This window comes from Cryptomeria japonica, chromosome 5 (genome assembly GCF_030272615.1).
Source record: "Cryptomeria japonica chromosome 5, Sugi_1.0, whole genome shotgun sequence".
Classification (NCBI taxonomy): domain Eukaryota; kingdom Viridiplantae; phylum Streptophyta; class Pinopsida; order Cupressales; family Cupressaceae; genus Cryptomeria; species Cryptomeria japonica.
Genome location: NC_081409.1, coordinates 184797827 through 184819721, shown reverse-complemented (window position 1 = coordinate 184819721; position 21895 = coordinate 184797827). Strand labels below are relative to the sequence as shown.

Here is a 21895-nt window from a genome sequence, read left to right as displayed (position 1 = left end):
TTGAAAAAGAGATTACAAATTCAAATCTTATATGAGTAAGGTTTATATGTCTTTTTTTAACACAATTAAATACCTTCCAAATAAAAAAATGGAATAATCTCATATTATTTACTATCAGTCACTTGGAATGTCCTCACAATAAAAAAAAAAATCTGTTTCCATTCTATTTCCATTTCATTGTTAAAAGTGTAATTGAGATTTTTTTTTTTTATAAATATGATTGGTACTGGCTAAAGGCAGATTTTAAGTAAGAGAGGGCTCCACATAAACAGTCCGTATGTTCAATGTCCTCTCTGCTAAATCTTTTAAAACGAATATTAATTTTTATGCGGCTAACATTTCCTTTGACGAAGATAGCGGAAACAGTCTAATGAACATTCCGTAATATCCATCGCCACATACTGTTGTATTGTGCAGTGAAGCATCAGTGTAATCTCTGGAAATTTAAAATGGAATCTTTGGGTGTAGTAAAACACATTTTCATGGTAAAATTCAAGGCAGACATTACACCTGAAAGAATTGAAGATTTTATCAGAACATTTGGAAACCTCCTCACTGTCATTGAACCCTTCAAATCTCTTCAATGGTATCTACTTTATCCTATAATCTTATCAAAATGGCTGAAAGATTTCTTTTTGTTGTATTTCGATATTGGGCTTTGTACATTTTGTAAACATCAAAATGCTCCACATCATAGGTTGATGACCAACTAATTCTCAGCTGAGTTCATCATTATTCTCAGGAAACTACTACCTGGTCCAGATTTTTGTTTTTTGTTCTAAAGAAAATGTTAATTTTTTTTCGATCTACATGTCTCCATTGTCCCAAAGTCTATTGTGCTCAATAATGGTTCAAGTTTCTATTGGACTATTGTGATGATGGATTTTGTGTTTTGAGAAGTTAAAAAGTTTCTGTGAACATCCTTTATCCATGAAAAATATTTTTCTTTTGTGCATTTGGTCAATGATACACTTATCTCGTTGAAATTTTGATAAATCTCTCGTAGAAGTTCAAGAACATATGAAAACTCAAAATTCTGTAATTCTTTGAGGAACAAGCCATTCAGCTCTAAGATTTTCCGGATCAATGCTTAGCCCATCTATTGAAATACCATTCCCAAGGAAAACCACCGGTCCTTACAAAAGTCACTTGTCTCAAGATTTATAAACAACCTTTCACTCTTAAGCCTATCAAACACTGCCTTTGAATGTCTCAAATACTCTAGGAAATTTTTGCTGAAACTTAGAATGCCATCAAAGTAGACTATGGCGAATTTCCCAATGAAAGGCCTGCATACTTCATTCATGGTTTGCATAAAAGTGGCAAGAGCATTAGGCAATCAGAATGAAATCACTCACCATTTATACAAAATTACAAGCCATCCTTGGTTTTGAAACCTGTCTTGGATTCATCACCTTCCTGAACCTGGATCTGATAGAAACCACTCCACAATTCCACATATCTACCTTGAGAAATATCAATGCACCTACCAATCAATCTAATATGTTAACTTTTCTAGGTAATGGATATCGATAGTTTTAGCCTATTGTTACAAATTTACAAGTGACAAAGATGGAATTTCAGATGCACCTTCTTTCCATGGTTTTAGAAGATGCTGTACTTAATGGGTGCTCTCTTACCATAGTGGATTACCTTCCAATTATATTGCAAGAGCCTTCCCAATAGCAAATCATATGCATCCATTGGCACCATGTTGCATAACACTTTGTCTTCACAGGGGCCAATGTTAAAAGCAACCAGTCAAGATTAATCACTATAATCCTTTTTGAACCGAGAAATCTTATATGGATTCGATTTTGGACTGCGTGCAAGCTTTATTCTTTTCCATTTCTCTACTTGCTAGATTGTCGGCAGAACCTCCACTATGATCACCTTGTATTCTTTGTGCTCGCTCATGGATTTTGTTCAAAAGACACTCTTCCTTCTCCATTTGTCTTTTTGTTTCTTGATAGCAGTGGCCTATGCAACATCAAATTCTCGAGTCTTTGCTTCAGCTTCTTGAGCCACCACTGCCCATTTGGGGATTTTTTGGACGATCTAACACTTTGTGGGCTCCAATACATATGAAAAATTTGAATGCTCTCTGTAACCAACTGTTTGCCCTTTTCCTCTACCTTTCAAGCTCCTCCTTCCTTTAGAGTTTAGCTTTACTTCTTGGGCTTCCTCAATTCTTTTGGTTCTTGATAGATTATGAGGAACTCCCTTTTCCTATTAAGAAGGTACTATTGCCTTTCTTGTTCAACAACTTACGCTTATCTCAATCCACTTTCTCCTTAGCTTTCAGAGCATATTGATAGGCTTCGTCCATTTTGTTTAACTTGATTGAGATCAGCTCATCCTGTGGTTGCAATCACAGTCTATTGGCATATCTAGCAGTAGACAGCTTATCACCTTGGAATTTTTCTTTTATCTGCAATTTCATAAACTGTTTTGTGTATTCAACGACAGGCAGCTCCTTTTTCCTCAAATTCTGGAATTCTTTGAAGTTTTAACACCTACAAATAATTTGCAGGTAAGAAAATATGACTCCGCACTTTTAGCATCTTGGGCCATAATTTGATCTTGTATTTATCTTGTCTTCTTTCGGTATTTGGAGGTTATCCCACCATAATCTGACATGTGCCTTTATCCTTGCCACTGCAAACTCTACTCTCCTTGGATCCCCTTCATCCATACCTTTCTAGTTCTTGTAGCCAATTCATCAACAGGTCAGGTTTCAAATCATCATTGAAGTCAGAAACTTTGGCCTTCATTTTAATGCCATATTTTGAAATGGCTTCCATCAGTCTTTCCATGGGATCTGCTGCTCTGATTGGGGCTCTCAATTTTGTTCAGCTTCTGTCTCATCCAGCTGGAATATGGCTTCAATAGCTTCTAATCTCGTGAGCAATTCATTTCCATCATTCCTTCTAACTTTATTATTCCTCCTGTTTCTCCATCCCCAAGGCTATTTTATAATGTGCTTTAATACCAATTGATCTCTCCTTCTCCTTTCTGCTGTGCTCCTGCAATCAGTCTTTGTGGGGTAATTGAACAAGGAAAACACAACATAATGGATCGGGAGGAGCGGGGACGCAGGATGCCAATTTATATAATTACAAGTAGCAAAAAATCAAATCAATATTGCCCAAACTATCGTGCAGAATTTCCCCTATCTTGTTAAACTCAGCAGAAAAATGGACATTTTCTTTTGTTAATTTCTATAACTCAGTTATAGATTAATTGCTCAACAAATATCAGAATGAACAACATAAGCAAATTCACACAAAACCAATAACATAGATAACACCGATATACCCAGGAAATCTCAATGTGGGGAAAAACTTGCAAATGTTGATTTTTTTATTTAGCTTCAAGAGCAAACTTTCCTTCCAAAATCCAATCCTAATTGCTACAGCGATCTTACATATATAGCCCTCTTGATGAAATATCAATCATGAACTTTCCTTACATAACATGACCTAAGAGAAACATTTCTTATGTAATTCGGGAAATAAACTTTCCTTACATGATGCAAGAGAAAGGAAACTTGTCTCACATAACTTAGACTAACTCACACATAAAAAAGCTCTTGGTGTTAACCTCACAACTCTAGGAAACATTCTGTTTATAGAATAGAAAACATTCTCTTGATGAACATTCAACTCGAGCTGCACTTAAGCAACTTCCACACTCCACACCTTTTGAACTACAAAAAACTCAACGCTCCCTCTTAGCAAGGAAGGTGTTCTGCACAACACCCAACGAATCCCTAAAGAATAGAAACTTACTCTTCATCAAGGCCTTAGTCAAGATGCCTGCTATATGTTCATCCGTAGGAATGTATTGTAACTTCACATTCCCCTTCTCCACACAATCTCTGATGAAGTGAAACTTGATCTCAATGTGCTTTGACTCATCATGAAACACTGGATTCTCATAGAGTTTTATACAACTTTGATTATCACAGTAAATGACTGTCGAATCTAGCTACTGATCAAAGAGCTCAGCTAGAAGTTTCCGAAGTCAGATAGCCTCACATGTAGCGATACTAGCTGCCATATACTCAACCTCTACAGAACTCAGTGTAATTGACTTCTATTTCCTGCTGTACCAAGAGACTGCTACCGATCCCAAGCTGAAATGACACCCTGAAGTGCTCTTTCTATCAATGGTACTACCTGCCCAATTCGTATCGATGAACCCCTCGAGCTTCACTCCATCTTGCTGAATATACCTCAGCCCATAATCAACTGTGCCTCAGAGATACCTCAAAACATGCTTCGTAGCTATCCAATGCACACATTTAAGTTCCACCATAAACTGAAAGAGTGAATTCATTGCAAAACAAATGTTTGGCCTAGTGTTGACCAGATACATAAGAGAGCCTATCAACTGTCTGTATAAAGTCGCGTCCACTTCCTTTGATCTAGAAGCATCAATCTTCTTCTAGTTGGTCACAAGTGGCGTGGACATGGCTTACAATTTTCCATCTCGAATCTCTTCAGGATATCAATTATATACTTCCCTTGTCCAAGGAAGATTTCTCCCTCTTTCTGCCACAACCCCAATCCTAGAAAGTAGTGCATCAATCCCAAGTCCTTCATCTCAAACTCTCTTGTAAGATAACACTTGCAATGTGCTATGAGCTCTTTTGACCCTATAAGAAACAAGTCATCAACATACAACACCAATATGAGAAGCTCGCCCTTCACCTGAACATAGTACAAGTTTGGATCAACCTCACTCTTGTTGAAGCCCACACTCTGCAAGTAACCATCAAGACGTGCATACCACACTGTAGGAGCTTGCTTGAGCCCATACAGTGCTCTCTTCAACATGCACACATATGCACACATGGAAATCCCTCCCATGCACCTCAAAACCCTCAAGTTGTTCTATGCAAATCTCTTCCTCAATCACTTCATTGAGGAAGACAGTCTTCACATCCATCTGGTGAATCCTCCAACCCATCTGTGCTGCTACATAAATGGTAGCCCTTATGGATGAATACCGGAGCAAAGGTCTCATCATAGTCAATCCCTTCCTTCTAAGAAAACCCCTTAGCCACAAACTGGACTTTGAACTTTTCCACACTACCATCTGCAGCATGCTTGATCTTATACAACTATTTCAACCCTACCATTGACTTATTTTTTGGGCCATGGCACTACCTCCCACACACTATTCTTCATGATGGAAGAATACTCTTCCACCATGGCATCCCTCCATACCTGGTGATTGGATGCCTCCTGATAGCTGGAAGGCTCCACCTCAATCACTTCACTCATAAGTGCCATATAATCTGAATAATGTTTGGGAGCCTTTCTCTATCTAACTGGATCTTGAGGATCACCAACATACTCTTGGGCCTCTCTTAGTGTCTGCTTAGCTGCCCTGCTTCTCCTCCTCCCTGTGATAGGAGTCTGAGGCCGAGGAATCCTTTGTTCTTCCTCTTGATCAACTTGATCGGTCTTCTTGCTTTGCTCTCTAGCTTGCCTGACAGAAGTCTACGGAATCTATGCAGCCTCAACCTTGGGTGCTTGCTCCTCCTCCTGAACCTCTATAAAACTACTCGGCTTCTAAAGAGCCTTTCCCTCCTTGAACTTCACATCTTTGTGAACAACTGTTTTCCTGAGGGCAGTAATGTAAACCTGATTGGCCTTAGAAGTTTCACCCAACAAGGATGCCCTTCTCTGTGGTTAGTTCCAACTTGGTTCTCTTCTCCACGGGAATATGACAATACACAAGGCATCCAAAGATGCAAATGTGCTCCAAATCTGGTTTCTTCCTAGTGAATGTCTCTTCTAGAGTCAATTTGCCTAACACTTTATGTGCGCTCCTATTCTACAAATACACAACTGTATTGCAAGCTTTTGCTCATAAAAACCAAGGTAGATCATGATCATGAAGCATGGCCTTGGCTGCTCCAACTATAGCCCTGTTTTTCCATTCAGCAACCCCATTCTATTGAGGGTTGTACAAAACTGTCAACTCTTTCTTGATACCTTCTTGAACACAAAAATCTATAAAGGCATTCGAGGTATACTCACCTCAATTATTAGACCTCAGTATCTTGATCTTCCTCCCTGTTTGGTTCTCCACGAGAGCCTTAAACTCTTTGAACCTACTAAAGACTTCATCTTTATTCTTCATAAAATATATCCACGTCTTCCTGGAGAAATCATCAATGAAATTAATATAATACTCATACCCATTCAAGGATGTTGCTGACATGGGCCCACATACATCTGAGTGTACGAGATCCAAAATCCCTTTGGATCTAGTGTCACTGCTTGCAAAATTGGTCTTGGTATATTTTCCAAGAGCACAACCCTTGCACACCTCATGCTTTTTGAGCTTCATCTCAGACAGCCCCATCACTATTTCCTTAAGCACATTAAGTGCTCCATGGTGAAGATGAGGCATCCTCCTATGCCACAATTCTCCTAGCCCTCTACTGCTACTCACCAATGCATGTGCTAGCTTGAACTGTAACCAAAACAAGCTACCATGCTTGACTCCAATTACTCTTGCTACCTTGGAATTCTTAGGATGAATATAGAATTTTCCCCCCTTCAAAGATCACGATGTAACCCTTGTCCTCCAAAGCAGAAACAAAGATTAAATTCTTTGTCATTCCAAGGACATACAACACATACTCCACCAATAGAGGTTTGCCAGATTCCCTTTGAAACTTGATCATGCCGACACTAGTTGCATGGTACTTGGCATTGTCTCCAAGCTCAATATAGAAATCCAACTTCTTCTCCTCCCATTTAGTGAAACATTCTCTGACTCGAACCGTCATGTGGAAAGAAGCCCCACTATCAATATACCAAACACTGTTGGCAATTGAACTTGAGAGACAGTTAATGAATGAAAACTCATTCTCAAATCGTGATGTAAACTCGTCCACCTCTGCTATAGCAGCAACTTGCTTCTTTTGCTTGTCCTTATTTTTCTTATTCGGACATTGACTGACGTAGTGACCCATTTGATGGCAGAAAAAACACTTTATGTTACTCAGATCTTTCTTCTTCCCATCCTTGGAAAAGGACTCTTCAGTTTGTCCTTTATTGATCTTCTGCTTACCTTTGCTTGCAAGAGCAATATTTTCTTTGTCATCAACCTTCTTTGTCTGACCTCCTTGATGAGCATTTTCATAGATATCTTCTTGGACAAAATCATCCCAAAGCCTCGCTTAGTCAGGTAGGCGATCTCTACCGACAACACACTTGACAAACACTTCCTAGTGCTTCGAAAAACCATTCAGGGCTATCCACATGAGCTCATCATCAACAATTTTCTCTCCAACAACACCCAACTCATCCCTGACCTATGTCAGCCTGGACAAGTAAGAGGTCATGCTCTCACCCTTGGACATCTTGGTGTTATGCAATTTGTCCTTGAGCATCATCTTATGACTCTGATAGTTGCTTTGATAAAGTTTTGTGAGCGTATCCCACACTTCCTTGGCGGTGTCTTTCCTAGATAGATGAGGAATCAAAAGATCTTTTACCCCATCAAGGATAATCCTCTGAGCTTTGGCCTCCTTGATTTCATGCGAATCTAGAGTAATAGGATCATTTGTTGGCGGAGTCACTTCTGTACTAGTATAGATCCATAACTTGTTCTCCTTGAGAACGGATGCAGTCAGAACTTTCCACTGTAAGAAGTTAGATGCACCTTCAAGCCTGTCCTCATATCGAACACTAGTTGCCATTGTGAAATAAAACCCTCAAAGAAATTGAAAAGTGAAATCTGAAGAAATCTATGATATAAAACTTGGCTTCATATTCAAAGTTGAGAGCTCTGATACCATGTTAATATCTATAACCTAGTTACAAATTAATTGCTCAACAAATATCATAGAAAAGAAACAAGAATAATGTTTACCTATCTGATTTGTAACAGCCAATACTTTGGGTTAATTAACAAAATGAACAACGGAAGCAAATTCACACGAAACCATCACACAAACAAAATAACACAGATAACACCGATAAACCCAAGAAACCCCAATGTGGGGGAAAACCTGCAAATGCTGAATCTTCTATCTAGCTTCAAGAGCAAACTTTCCTTCCAGAATCCAATCCTAGTTGCTACAGCAATCTTACAAATATAGCCCTCTTGATAAAATATCAATCGTGCAAGAGTAGTGAAAGTTTCCTTACATAACACGACCTAGAAGAAACATTCCTTACGTAATTCAAGAAAGGAACTTTCCTTACATGATGCAAGAGAAAGGAAACTTGTCTCACATATCTTAGACTAACTCACACATAAAATTGCTCTTGGTGTTAACCTCACAACTCTAAGAAACATTCTATTTATAGAATAGAAAACATTCTCTTGCTGAACATTCAACTCAAACTGCACTTAAGCAGCTTCCACACTCCACACCTTCCGAACTACAAAAAACTCAACATCTTTATAGAAGGTCACTCAGAGCAACTAACTTTTTCCTGTTTCTATCCAAACTATTATACAACAAGCTTCCATTTTTAGTAGGACATGATTGGGTATTGTCTCAAAATATTTGTCCGTCCCAGCTTCTATCAGACATTTTCCTTATATTTTCCCTTATCACAACACTCAACAACTTGCGGGATCTTGATTGTGAGTTTTGTAATGTTTCGCTTGAATGATAAATTTATAAGCTTGAAAATGTCAGATAGACATTGAAGACTTTGAAAGTTGCAAATGGCTTGCAGGATCTCGATTGTGAGTTTTGTAATGTTTCACTTGAATGATAAATTTATAAGCTTGAAAATGTCAGATAGACATTGAAGACTTTGAAAGTTGCAAATGGTTGCAAACAGTTGAAAGTTGAAACCATTGTCCAGTTGTTCAATTTTACAGCACACATGTTTTATAATTATCACAAGCACTCAGCCTCATTATAGTTGGATAATTTCTGTGTAGAGGCATACCCATTATCTTGTAAATGAGATCATTAATATGATTCATGTTATTGTAATTCCAAAGTTCTGCTTTGGTTGGGCAAACATTCTAGGGAAATGCCAGTGATCTAACTTAATTGTAAATACTTAATGGTCTCTTATTTTGTAATGACAAACACAAGAATATAAATTGAACCAGATTCTGGTATTTTATCTCTCTGTAGTGCCATCATGAATATCTCCTAAAGCAAGAAACTCTCTGAACAAGAGGAAAGTGCTTCTATTGATTTTAATAGATTGAGGTGTACACATGGCTCTGGAATCTGATATTGGTTTGGGTATTTGAAACCATGGTAAACTGGACAGCATATGAAATCTCTCTCTCATGTTAACCTGGATAAGTTCAACCTTAAACTGTTATATTGTGTAGTGACTGTATACATGTACTCTGCTAATGATTGACAGTATTAGACTAAGAGCTGTCCACTTGGGAATATAAGGAGTTTATTTTGCATAGTGAGTTTTTCATTTTCTTATGTGCAAGGATTGCATGAATTTTTATCTGCAGTCTGCTATGCACATTTAGACTATCCTTATCGATGATGTTTGAAACATTTAACCATTTAATATGTTTTTAGTTTTTTTGTTATCATATCCTTTCATTCTCTCTCGCCTACTCATCTTTTGTCCTTTCTCTTCACTTTCATTTTTTTAACACATTTTTTTTTTAACACATTTAATTATTTTTTTAAGGGGTAAAATTTTATTAATTGCAAAGAGAATTATCTAATAAGAAGGGTCAACAGTCCAGCAAAGAAGAATTACACATTCCTGTCTTCACCAATTAGTTGTTCCAACATGCGATAAAAATCCAGAGGCAAATGTCCCTTATCCTCATATTCCAACCCTGCATTCGATCAGATGCCCATTTGATCAGAGAATCCACTACTCTATTCCACCCATGAGGAACATAAGAAAATATAACACATTCTAATTGTTACTGCCTTTTGAAGATTAATGTTTCTGTCTCCTTACTTGAAAATTGAAATTTCTCTTCCTTTTCACACTTCCACATGTACATCACCCAAAAAAAAGAAGTAGCCTTCCTTAAAATTAGGTGCTACCATGTCATCACTTTTAGCAAAGCTTGATTGGCACTTAGGTCCCATTTTGGGTTAGCAGCCAACCATAAGTAATGTGTCACAGAACCCTGGTTGGTTGCTAGGCAAGTAATTAATTTATCATTGGTGACAAGGGACATCTAATAAGTTATTGTATCTTTAGCTGCAGCTAATCACTCATGAGCATGCAAGCAGATCAACTTGCAATTTGTAGGATGTAACTGGCTAGTGGGCTTTTCTTGGCTTCTCTGAATGCCATTCTGAAACGTAAATTTTGGGTTTCATAACTATTAAAGTCCATAAACCTTAGAGTGATAAACATGTTATGTTTTTAACAGCAACAAATACATGGCCATGTTTCTTCTACTATGCTAGAATGGCATCCAGTTCTCTGTTGATGATAGTGGATATGAATCGAAAATACTATTTGCATGGATCGATGGAACTACATTATTAGAGTAGATTTATGGATCACAATCCTTTACATTCTTTTTTTGTTTTGTTATTCCAGGGGAGAGGATATTAGCGTTGAAAATCAGCAACAAGGTTTCACACATGTTTTTGAATGTACATTTGACAATGTTGAAGGTCGTGATACCTATCTAGCCCATCCTGCTCACGTAGAATTCTCTAATCAGATACTACCAGCAATGGAAAAATTCATTGTTATTGATTATAAGCCAATGCGCTTTATCTGAGGAAGGTGAGAGCTATATGTATTAGGAATATTATATCATTAAATTTGTCATAGTTTGTTACAAGATTTGTTATAGTTTGTTAAAATATTATGTATATCATAATATAATGTTATGACTTGTCATCTATGCAAAGAGAATGGTTATAGAAGGTAGAACAATCTTCTTATAATATGAGATACGAAAATCTTATAAATATATAATTTGTATTTAACCAAAATTTATATAACGATAGTACTATTTGTGTGTTAGACTGGCATTATGAAACTCAACAATATGAACGTACATAAGAGTATAGTGTTGAGCTTTCAGTAAGGTTGAGATATCTAATCATGGTATACTGTATTTTTAAAATGTTTCATAATATGCTGCTATGTTCCATGTTAATCTGTTTATGATATATATTATTTCTGGTGCTTTGCATCATGTTTGCTTTATTTCATGGAAGGATATGACAGCTTCAATGAGCACATCTAGTAAAGGTAAAGAATTCAATCTAAAAGATTAGCTTCTTAGGTTTTGTTGACGTGTATTTTGTACACCATCATACATAGAATAAAATACCAATAGGCATCTTATCCTCTCTTGAGAAAATAGTCTCTAACTGCTGAAGATTCGCGTAAAGGATCAGTTAGGTAGACTCCAAGGTTCTTTTAGTAGGGTCTCTACGTGTGGATAAGCTCTTCGTGGTATGATGTGATTTGCTGGGATCACAAGGGGACTTACATGTGATGATTGAACTTCCGATCTGCTTTGCTGGACACAGGCTCTTACTAACTTAGATTTGAAAAATGGAAAAGGGATAAGGGCGAAGAGAGGATCTAATCTTAATACTAAGAATGTAGGAGCAATGATTGATCTTTGACAAAACTCTAACTAGGTCTTGTTTTGACATCAATGGAACATCTACACAAGACTAGTGCGATCTTCTAAGGGAAGCTTTATGATGTTCAAATCATCACCGCAGGCATAGATACCATCCAAGTTGATGCATATCAATGAAGAAGCGACAAATTGAAATTGAGCTTAGGCTGAATGATTCCAGTTGACTACACAAGGCAAGTCTGCAATCAACAAACTGCTAGTAGTATGGATATACGAATTCCACCATTAATCAATCGCATTTCCTCCATTCATCTAATCATCTACCATCTAAGATTGAAGACTCAACAAGAAACCATGCAAATTGCAAGAAAACAACATATTTCACCATTACTTCAATGAAAATGGAGTTTGTTTACAATCAATGGCAACAATTTCTTGCCTTGTCCTCCTATTCTACTCTAATTGCTATTCTATCAATTTCTAACTACTCTCTATCTTCTAACTCTCTAGCTATTGCTAATTATTTACAAACTATCTCTAACTGCTAATTAGCCTTTACAAATGAAATGCCTGGGCTTATATAGTGCCCACAATACAATTTGATGGCTTAGATCAATTCAAGATCAATGGCCAAGATTTTACAATGAAAACCCTAATTAGGGTTTGTTACAACCATTACATAACATTTAATGCTTGACCAATGATAAAATTGTATTGCTTGGACACATGTCCTTTCTAGAAAAATCGACCAATGGATAGCCAGGGTAGGTACATCGGAGTTTGTGCCACCTTCCATGAGTTAAGTACATTGAATCTGGACATGCTGAGGTGGACCACACTGACTGGAGAAATGATGACTAGGACGCCACCTCATCTGACACTTGTAGCTTGCTAGATATTCAATTTGATGTCGTTGAGAGGCTTGCTTTAATTAACTCTTGTTCTAACTCCTTTTGTCCTTGATTTGCAAGATGATGATGTACCTCGCCTTGGAACGCTGGATTGAAAGAGGTCGCCCTTGTCCTGGCTTGATCGTCCCGGCGAAGACCGTCCTTGATCCGGCTTGATTTTCCTTGAAGAGATCTCCATTTGATGCCTACACAACATTTCAAAATTAGTACCATGATTTCGCAATATATAACATAGATTAGATTAATTTTTAGGAAACTTCATGATAAATCCTTGAGTTATTATTTCCTAAAAAACGATCGGGCTACTGGAATTCAAAATTTCAAAATTCAAAATTAAGGCAATGACGATCAAAATTCGAAATTAAAACAAGAGATCTTGCCATACCTTACTTGAGAGCTAACTCTAGAATGCAAAATAAAGGAAATCGCCTAGGCAAAATCAAAATTAGATGGCTTCAACGTGATCTCCTTTAAATGAACGATCCCTTTATCAATTCATCACCCTTGAGGATATCTTTGACGTGGTCTTTGGCAAGTTCGCCCAACTTGAGACTAAGCTCGCACTCCTTTGATGATGTCTGCGCCCTCCTCTTGAATGACAATTCCGCACCTCCTTTGTATTCTCCAAATCGCATGCTAATGAAGGATGTTAAATGATGATTTGAAATGAATAAACCACCTTCCCTTTATAGGCGCTTACCTTCATATTGATCTTAGGCCGACTTTGGTAAATAAGACAAATTTAAAATAAACTTAAAAGGCCGACCCTTGTAAAATGAAACAAATTTTAAATCAAGCGCCCCATTTTTATTTATAATTAATTAATTTAGTGCCTATAATTTTAAATAAATTCGATTTTTAAAAGACAAAAATTAATTAATAAAGGGCCATGCGCTATTTTTAAATGCCACTTAATTAAATTTTCAAGACCTATCGGACTTAGCATTTAAAATAAATTCAAAACTTGCTTGAACGCCAAAATTGGAGAATTGGGAAGAGTACAAACCTCATCGCCCTGGTCCCTGACTGAGGGACAGGAGCGATCCATCAACTTAGTCTTGATCCTTGCGTTTTTGACGTTCAAAGTTTTCATCCTTACGTTGGTATTGGCATTTTCGCTAGGTCCTTCAAGCTTGATTGACTTGTTCTTGCGAATGAATGTCCTTTAGATATGATATCGCCCTGGTCCCTTGGAGAGGGACAGGAGCGATCTTCATGCTTTCTCCTTGATCTTGCATTCTTTGACCTCCAATCTCTATCATAGGCGAAAAATAACATTGTTTCTTTACTCCACGCTTGCTCCACTTGATTTTTACAAGGCATATTTGAGGTTAAGAGGAATATCGCCCTGGTCCCTTGGAGAGGGACAGGAGCGATCCTTGTCTTCTAGCTTGAAATTCATCGTTCTTGATATCAACTCCTCTTTTATTACCTTTCAAACAACGCTTTGAACCCTTTGCAAGTTTGTTTTGTCATGATCTTTGAAGGAAAATGAGTGCTTTGGCAAATATCGCCCTGGTCCCTTCCTGAGGGATAGGAGCGATCCTAGTGTCCTGGCTCAAATTTGCAAACTTTTGATCTTCGTTCTTCGTTCATTGCCTTCCAAAGGATGTCCTTGATCTCACGTGCACTTGCCTTGACATGCATTTAAAGGATCATGAGTGTTTTAATGAAATCGCCTTGGTCCTTGTCCAAAGGACAGGAGCGATATGAGTTCCTTGCACAAATTGGTAACACTTTGACGTTCAAAACTCTTGCATATCATCTTCAAATGACACCTTAGACCTTGTATGACCCCGCAAAACCTTGACTTAACGTGATTTTTGAGAGATTTGGCCAATATAATCAATATCACTCTGGTCCCTTCCTGAGGGACAGGAGCGAACTTCAAGTCTTTGGGTTCATGCTTGCGTTCTCCAACTTGCAATTGTCCTCATCGTGTAAAACATAGTCTTTTTGATCCCCTTGGTCGCTTGACACTTGCTTAACTTTTGAAATCTATGCCTTTATGGAAATATCGCTCTGGTCCCTTCCTGAGGGACAGGAGCGAATTAGATGTCTTGGTGCGAATCCTTCATCTTTGGCAATTTTTGATGCTTTGCGCTTGATGGAGATGTCTTAAAACGTCTTCACCACCTTGTTCTTCGTCTTGGAGTGCCTTGAATTTGGAGGAACGACAATATAACCATTATATCGCCCTGGTCCCTTGGAGAGGGACAGGAGTGATCCTGCTCTTGTGGGCTTCATTTTACTTTATCACCTTCAAAATTTATCTTCAATGGTCTCGCCATACTTCATTTCACTCATTCATGCCTTGAGATCGGTTGTAACTTGGCAAGAAAATCATCTATAACAAAAATCGCTCTGGTCCCTTCCTGAGGGACAGGAGCGAACTTAAGCATTTTGGTCCTTTGATGGCATTTGGTAATCTTCAATTTATCTTCAATGAGTTCATTTCACCTCCTTCCTTGCCTTCAAACATAAACTTGACTTGATCTTTGCCCAGATCGTACCTTATGAAGAATTTCACTCTGGTCCTTCAGTGAGGGACAGGAGCGAATTTGACCCTCTAGGCAAAAACTTCATCATTTCGTTGTTTTTGATCAAGTCTGGATGCTCTATCATGCTCATTTCGTCCTTCACCATGCCTTTGATGTCTCGATTCGTCCAAACAAGGTCAGGAATGGCTCAACTAAGCATTTTCGCTCTGGACCCTTGGTGAGGGACACGAGCGATTCGCCTTGGTCCCTTGGAGAGGGACAGGAGCGCTTTTTGCTCTGGACCCTTGGAGAAGGACACGAGCGAAATTTGACTTTTTGCACTCTCTATCAGGATAATTTTTATGGAATATAACATTTCCTTCTATGTTTCTTCTTTCTTATACTTCTTTCTTATACTTTATGGAGTATAAGTGACATTTCCTTCTATGTTTCTTCTTTCTTATACTTTAAGTTATATTCCATATATACTTTCAGGATGTTTGAGAGTGGTTTCAGACCTCCAGGAGTTATATTGCAAAATCTAGTTTTTGGAGGTTTTTTTCAGTTTCCAGACTTAGTCAAATTCAGGATCAGGACCTCACTCAAGCCGGACTTACTATCCATGTGATCACCCCAACAGCACTCAAAAATGCAAAGGCTAACTAACAAAACCCTAAAAAAACTAACCCTAAAAAGCAAAAAAACATGGGTCCCCATTTGCAATGGGGCGATGTGTGAAAACGTCACAACATCTAGATTTTGTTGACGTGTATTTTGTACACCATCATACACAGAATAAAATACCAATAGGCATCTTATCCTCTCTTGAGAAAATAGTCTCTAACTGCTGAAGATTCGCGTAAAGGATCAGTTAGGTAGACTCCAAGGTTCTTTTAGTAGGGTCTCTACGTGTGGATAAGCTCTTCGTGGTATGATGTGATTTGCTGGGATCACAAGGGGACTTACATGTGATGATTGAACTTCCGATCTGCTTTGCTGGACACAGGCTCTTACTAACTTAGATTTGAAAAATGGAAAAGGGATAAGGGCGAAGAGAGGATCTAATCCTAATACTAAGAATGTAGGAGCAATGATTGATCTTTGACAAAACTAAGTTGATGGATCGCTCCTGTCCCTCAGTCAGGGACCAGGGCGATGAGGTTTGTACTCTTCCCAATTCTCCAATTTTGGCGTTCAAGCAAGTTTTGAATTTATTTTAAATGCTAAGTCCGATAGGTCTTGAAAATTTAATTAAGTGGCATTTAAAAATAGCGCATGGCCCTTTATTAATTAATTTTTGCCTTTTAAAAATCGAATTTATTTAAAATTATAGGCACTAAATTAATTAATTATAAATAAAAATGGGGCGCTTGATTTAAAATTTGTTTCATTTTACAAGGGTCGGCCTTTTAAGTTTATTTTAAATTTGTCTTATTTACCAAAGTCGGCCTAAGATCAATATGAAGGTAAGCGCCTATAAAGGGAAGGTGGTTTATTCATTTCAAATCATCATTTAACATCCTTCATTAGCATGCGATTTGGAGAATACAAAGGAGGTGCGAAATTGTCATTCAAGAGGAGGGCGCAGACATCATCAAAGGAGTGCGAGCTTAGTCTCAAGTTGGGCGAACTTGCCAAAGACCACGTCAAAGATATCCTCAAGGGTGATGAATTGATAAAGGGATCGTTCATTTAAAGGAGATCACGTTGAAGCCATCTAATTTTGATTTTGCCTAGGCGATTTCCTTTATTTTGCATTCTAGAGTTAGCTCTCAAGTAAGGTATGGCAAGATCTCTTGTTTTAATTTCGAATTTTGATCGTCATTGCCTTAATTTTGAATTTTGAAATTTTGAATTCCAGTAGCCCGATCGTTTTTTAGGAAATAATAACTCAAGGATTTATCATGAAGTTTCCTAAAAATTAATCTAATCTATGTTATATATTGCGAAATCATGGTACTAATTTTGAAATGTTGTGTAGGCATCAAATGGAGATCTCTTCAAGGAAAATCAAGCCGGATCAAGGACGGTCTTCGTCGGGACGATCAAGCCAGGATAGGGGCGACCTCTTTCAATCCAGCGTTCCAAGGCGAGGTACATCATCATCTTGCAAATCAAGGACAAAAGGAGTTAGAACAAGAGTTAATTAAAGCAAGCCTCTCAACGACATCAAATTGAATATCTAGCAAGCTACAAGTGTCAGATGAGGTGGCGTCCTAGTCATCATTTCTCCAGTCAGTGTGGTCCACCTCAGCATGTCCAGATTCAATGTACTTAACTCATGGAAGGTGGCACAAACTCCGATGTACCTACCTTGGCTATCCATTGGTCGATTTTTCTAGAAAGGACATGTGTCCAAGCAATACAATTTTATCATTGGTCAAGCATTAAATGTTATGTAATGGTTGTAACAAACCCTAATTAGGGTTTTCATTGTAAAATCTTGGCTATTGATCTTGAATTGATCTAAGCCATCAAATTGTATTGTGGGCACTATATAAGCCCAGGCATTTCATTTGTAAAGGCTAATTAGCAGTTAGAGATAGTTTGTAAATAATTAGCAATAGCTAGAGAGTTAGAAGATAGAGAGTAGTTAGAAATTGATAGAATAGCAATTAGAGTAGAATAGGAGGACAAGGCAAGAAATTGTTGCCATTGATTGTAAACAAACTCCATTTTCATTGAAGTAATGGTGAAATATGTCATTTTCTTGCAATTTGCATGGTTTCTTGTTGAGTCTTCAATCTTAGATGGTAGATGATTAGATGAATGGAGGAAATGCGATTGATTAATGGTGGAATTCGTATATGCATACTACTAGCAGTTTGTTGATTGCAGACTTGCCTTGTGTAGTCAACTGGAATCATTTAGCCTAAGCTCAATTTCAATTTGTCGCTTCTTCATTGATATGCATCAACTTGGATGGTATCTATGCCTGCGGTGATGATTTGAACATCATAAAGCTTCCCTTAGAAGATCGCACTAGTCTTGTGTAGATGTTCCATTGATGTCAAAACAAGACCTAGTTAGAGTTTTGTCAAAGATCAATCATTGCTCCTACATTCTTAGTATTAGGATTAGATCCTCTCTTCGCCCTTATCCCTTTTCCATTTTTCAAATCTAAGTTAGTAAGAGCCTGTGTCCAGCAAAGCAGATCGGAAGTTCAATCATCACATGTAAGTCCCCTTGTGATCCCAGCAAATCACATCATACCACGAAGAGCTTATCCACACGTAGAGACCCTACTAAAAGAACCTTGGAGTCTACCTAACTGATCCTTTACGCGAATCTTCAGCAGTTAGAGACTATTTTCTCAAGAGAGGATAAGATGCCTATTGGTATTTTATTCTGTGTATGATGGTGTACAAAATACATGTCAACAGGTTTGAGAATAGTTAAGATGCCTACCATGATTATGAGGCTCCCTTATTGGAGCAAAGGAATCTTATTTCTTGACTGTGTGTGCTTTCTATAGGAAAATTGACATAGGTTGTTCTATGATTGAATTGGACAATATCTTGAAATCAAGAGTATTTAGAAAAGGGCTATTCAGCTTTTAGAATGCACTAAGATATCATTATCTTTTTTACATTATAATAGATATTTAGTACATTCTAGAAACTGGATAGCCATTCCCGAACATTTATGAACACAAGGCCAAAATAAACAATACAAAACATAATGAAATTTGCTAATCAGATGCTACCATGGAAAAATTTAAAACTATTGATTAAAAGGCATGTACTTTGTTTGAAAAAGGTATTTGGTTGTAATTATATAAAGGAATACAGGTCTTAGCTTATGCTGGGATATCCAATCATAGTGTAGTATGTTAAAAATATGGATTGGAGGAAATGGTCAAACATGAGCTCTAATGTTGTATTCTTATTCATCCAATTTATAGAGAAATGCATCATAAATGATAGTGATAAGGTTAGCTGCAGCAAGTGAGCCTGCTGTTGGTCTGTACTGACAGTCAGACCATAATTAATTTCATTCCAATATACATTTTTAAAATATCGACAACAAATTGCTTTGTTGAATGTAAGTTTCCAATATATTACTTCCAGAGTGATCTGAAGTTTTTCAATTATACAGATTAAGTCCTCATTTTTTGGTTTCTTATTTCCTTTCTTTGTTCAATGCTTCACTTTATTTCATGGACAGAAATTGGCAGCTTGAATGAGTATATAGCAATAATGTTAAAAGTGACTTTATTGGCTTTTGTCTAGCCAACATGCTACCTGGCTTATGAAGCTCCCATGCTGGAATAAGAGAAATATACTCCTCTATTATTATCTCTGTGTGGCTTTGCTGGTTTCTCTAAGAAAACTTATGTTGTTCCATGATTGATTTGCGCATGGTGTTGGAAATACAGAGCATTTAGGAACACAAGGTAATAATGGGCAATGCAACTGCAATGAAATGCTACAAAGTTTTTGTTAGAAGCTTATTTCTAATTGATGTTTAAATTTCCTGTGAGATTTTATGTAATTTTTTTGTTTTTTTTTCAATAAAAGTGGATTATTCTACTAGACTTTTTTATTAATATTTATTTTATGTATGTAATTCACTTTTTATATATTGATTAATTATATTATCTTTACTGAAGTTCAAAAATCTCTTTACTGAATGTTTATTGATGTTCTGAATTTTCTTTGGGGTTGCAAATTATAATTCAAGATGCATTATTATCACTTTTATTGAAATTTTATGTACCACTAAAATATATATCTAATTTTTTTTTTGATCAGTAAAGGCAGAGCCGAGATTTATATTAATTTGAATTAATTACAGTAGCTTCTTGGCTGAGAGACATAGCATAAAAAAACTATTCTCAGCGATCCCAACAAAAAATGGTTTCCAAAAACAGACAGGAAACCATTATCCTTATGATTTATCCATTTTTTTATAACAAAACCATCAAAATTATGCAGTCTTAAGAAAATAGAACTAAAACGTTTATATGGCAGATTCCCAACTGCCTAGAAAACAGAGGGTTTAAACATAGAAAGAAACCAAAATAAGCTATATATGATTTTGGATTAAATATCCAGGAGAAAAATTTTCACAGCAATGAAAAGAAAGCCTTACTATGTTAAATTTTTAAAATTTCACAAGAATTAATTGTGTTACACATCTTGACATTATTATAGAATATATGTAGCTATATTTTGTTGTAGAGGTAAAATTCAATATCCTTCCATGCCTAATCTTAAGAGAACCAAATTGGTTTTATATTCATAATTTGCAAGCTCTACAATTATTCTCTATTTTTTGCTGGGTGAGTTTTTACAAGTTTAACTCGCAAGTTACAACATAAGTAAAAAATTCAATGCTAGTAAAATGGTAGTTAAAAGGCATTTCTCACACAGTGTTTTTGTTATAAAACAATGCATTTTCTCTTTCTAAATGTCAATTTTTAATTTGCTACATTTTGTAATTGAATTCTGGGAAAGAAAGAAGTATATACCTTCTTGAACAAGGTAAAATTGAAATTGAAGGACAATCTAATTTTTTTTCTAACAAACAAATAGATATATACTAAAACCTGTCCACTAAACATAATCATCACCAATCTCCCACAAGAAAAATTAAGGCCAATATTCCCACACCCACAACACCGATTACCATAGAGTCCCCCAAAACTATGCACAACATTCAGCAATCCAATGAATGGGTTCACATTATTAAAATCAAATATGCCATCATTACATGGCACAAAAATCATTATCCAAGACCCTCCTTTGAAGAATCATTCGCCAAATAGAAATATACTATAGCAGTAGTCATTATTGCACTATACCTCATTCCTACAAAAAAGTGATAACTTGTTACCGTACTTTCAATGACCAAATTTGACCTTGAGTTTAAAAATAACTCACTGATTGCAGATTCTTAATAATGCTTACATCCACTATTATTGCTTCCTTATTTTCTCTTTGCATCCAAATAACAATGGAGAGGAGAGAAGGAAGAAAGCAAACATACATCCACCGGGACTGTTGACTTTCCACTCACTCAAGACTAAAATTTGTTTCGTTGAATTTCAAAAATGGCATCTCTATCCCTTTGAGGGCATTGTGACATGTGAGATCTTGACCACAATATTTTAAGAAAAAAGTCTTCAAAGAATCCCTATTTTGGATTATACAATCACTCAAGTCTTGCAAAATTGTCAGAATCTTGCAGTCCAAGAAACAAGTTTTCCGGGATACATTTCCCTATCATCTATATAAACAACTAAATTTCTTTTTCATCGATGAAGTGTTAATTACTTACACCAGAAGAAATGGTTGCTCAATGGAAACAGTCATTCCTGGATTATTAAAACACTTTTAAAGATACCCAACTCAATCTCAAGCTATAAATGGCACCCTCTTGAGCAGAACCACTGCAAAACCATTGTCTGGAGAAGAGCCCCTTTTCATAAGAAGTAAAACTGGAAACACAGGAGGAGGTGAAGTTATTAAGTCTATGGGCGAGTGGGTATGGATCATGTTATGGAAGTGAAGCCCAACCGGCAGCCTAGTGGTTGGACTGTTGACCTTCCATGTGAAGGCTCATATTGTTATTTATATCTCATTCGTTGATGCTGATGGTTGTATGTAATTTGTACAGACTAAAGATATATATAAAATCCCCTGCACTTAATGTGGACGTAGGCATTTAAGCCGAACCACTATAAACTTTGTGTCAATCTTTATCTGCTATGTTTTGTGTTCTCTATTTCTAAATTATTTTATCTGTATTTGTCTGCAATACTGGTTTGTTTTAATTCTTCACAATTGGTATCAGAGCGAGGTGAGATCGCTGGTTGAAATTTCGGTGGTTGAAATTCCGGAATCATGGAGGAAGCGAAGGTAGAGAAATTTGCTGGACAGAATTTTGGGTTGTGGAAAGTATAGATGGAGTCTTTGTTGATAAAACAAGATCTCTCGCTTGCACTTGAGGGAA

The 21895-nt window shown here is 36.9% G+C and overlaps 1 protein-coding gene across 1 annotated transcript; it reads left to right on the top strand.

The window, feature by feature from the left end:
• Positions 1-314: 314 nt before the first annotated feature.
• On the top strand, positions 315-10973 carry LOC131060895 (stress-response A/B barrel domain-containing protein HS1). Its single transcript, XM_057994331.2, has 2 exons — positions 315-586; positions 10539-10973. The coding sequence occupies exons 1-2, from the start codon at positions 450-452 to the stop codon at positions 10723-10725; spliced, it is 324 nt and encodes a 107-aa protein (XP_057850314.1). The 5' UTR covers positions 315-449; the 3' UTR covers positions 10726-10973.
• Positions 10974-21895: the final 10922 nt, after the last annotated feature.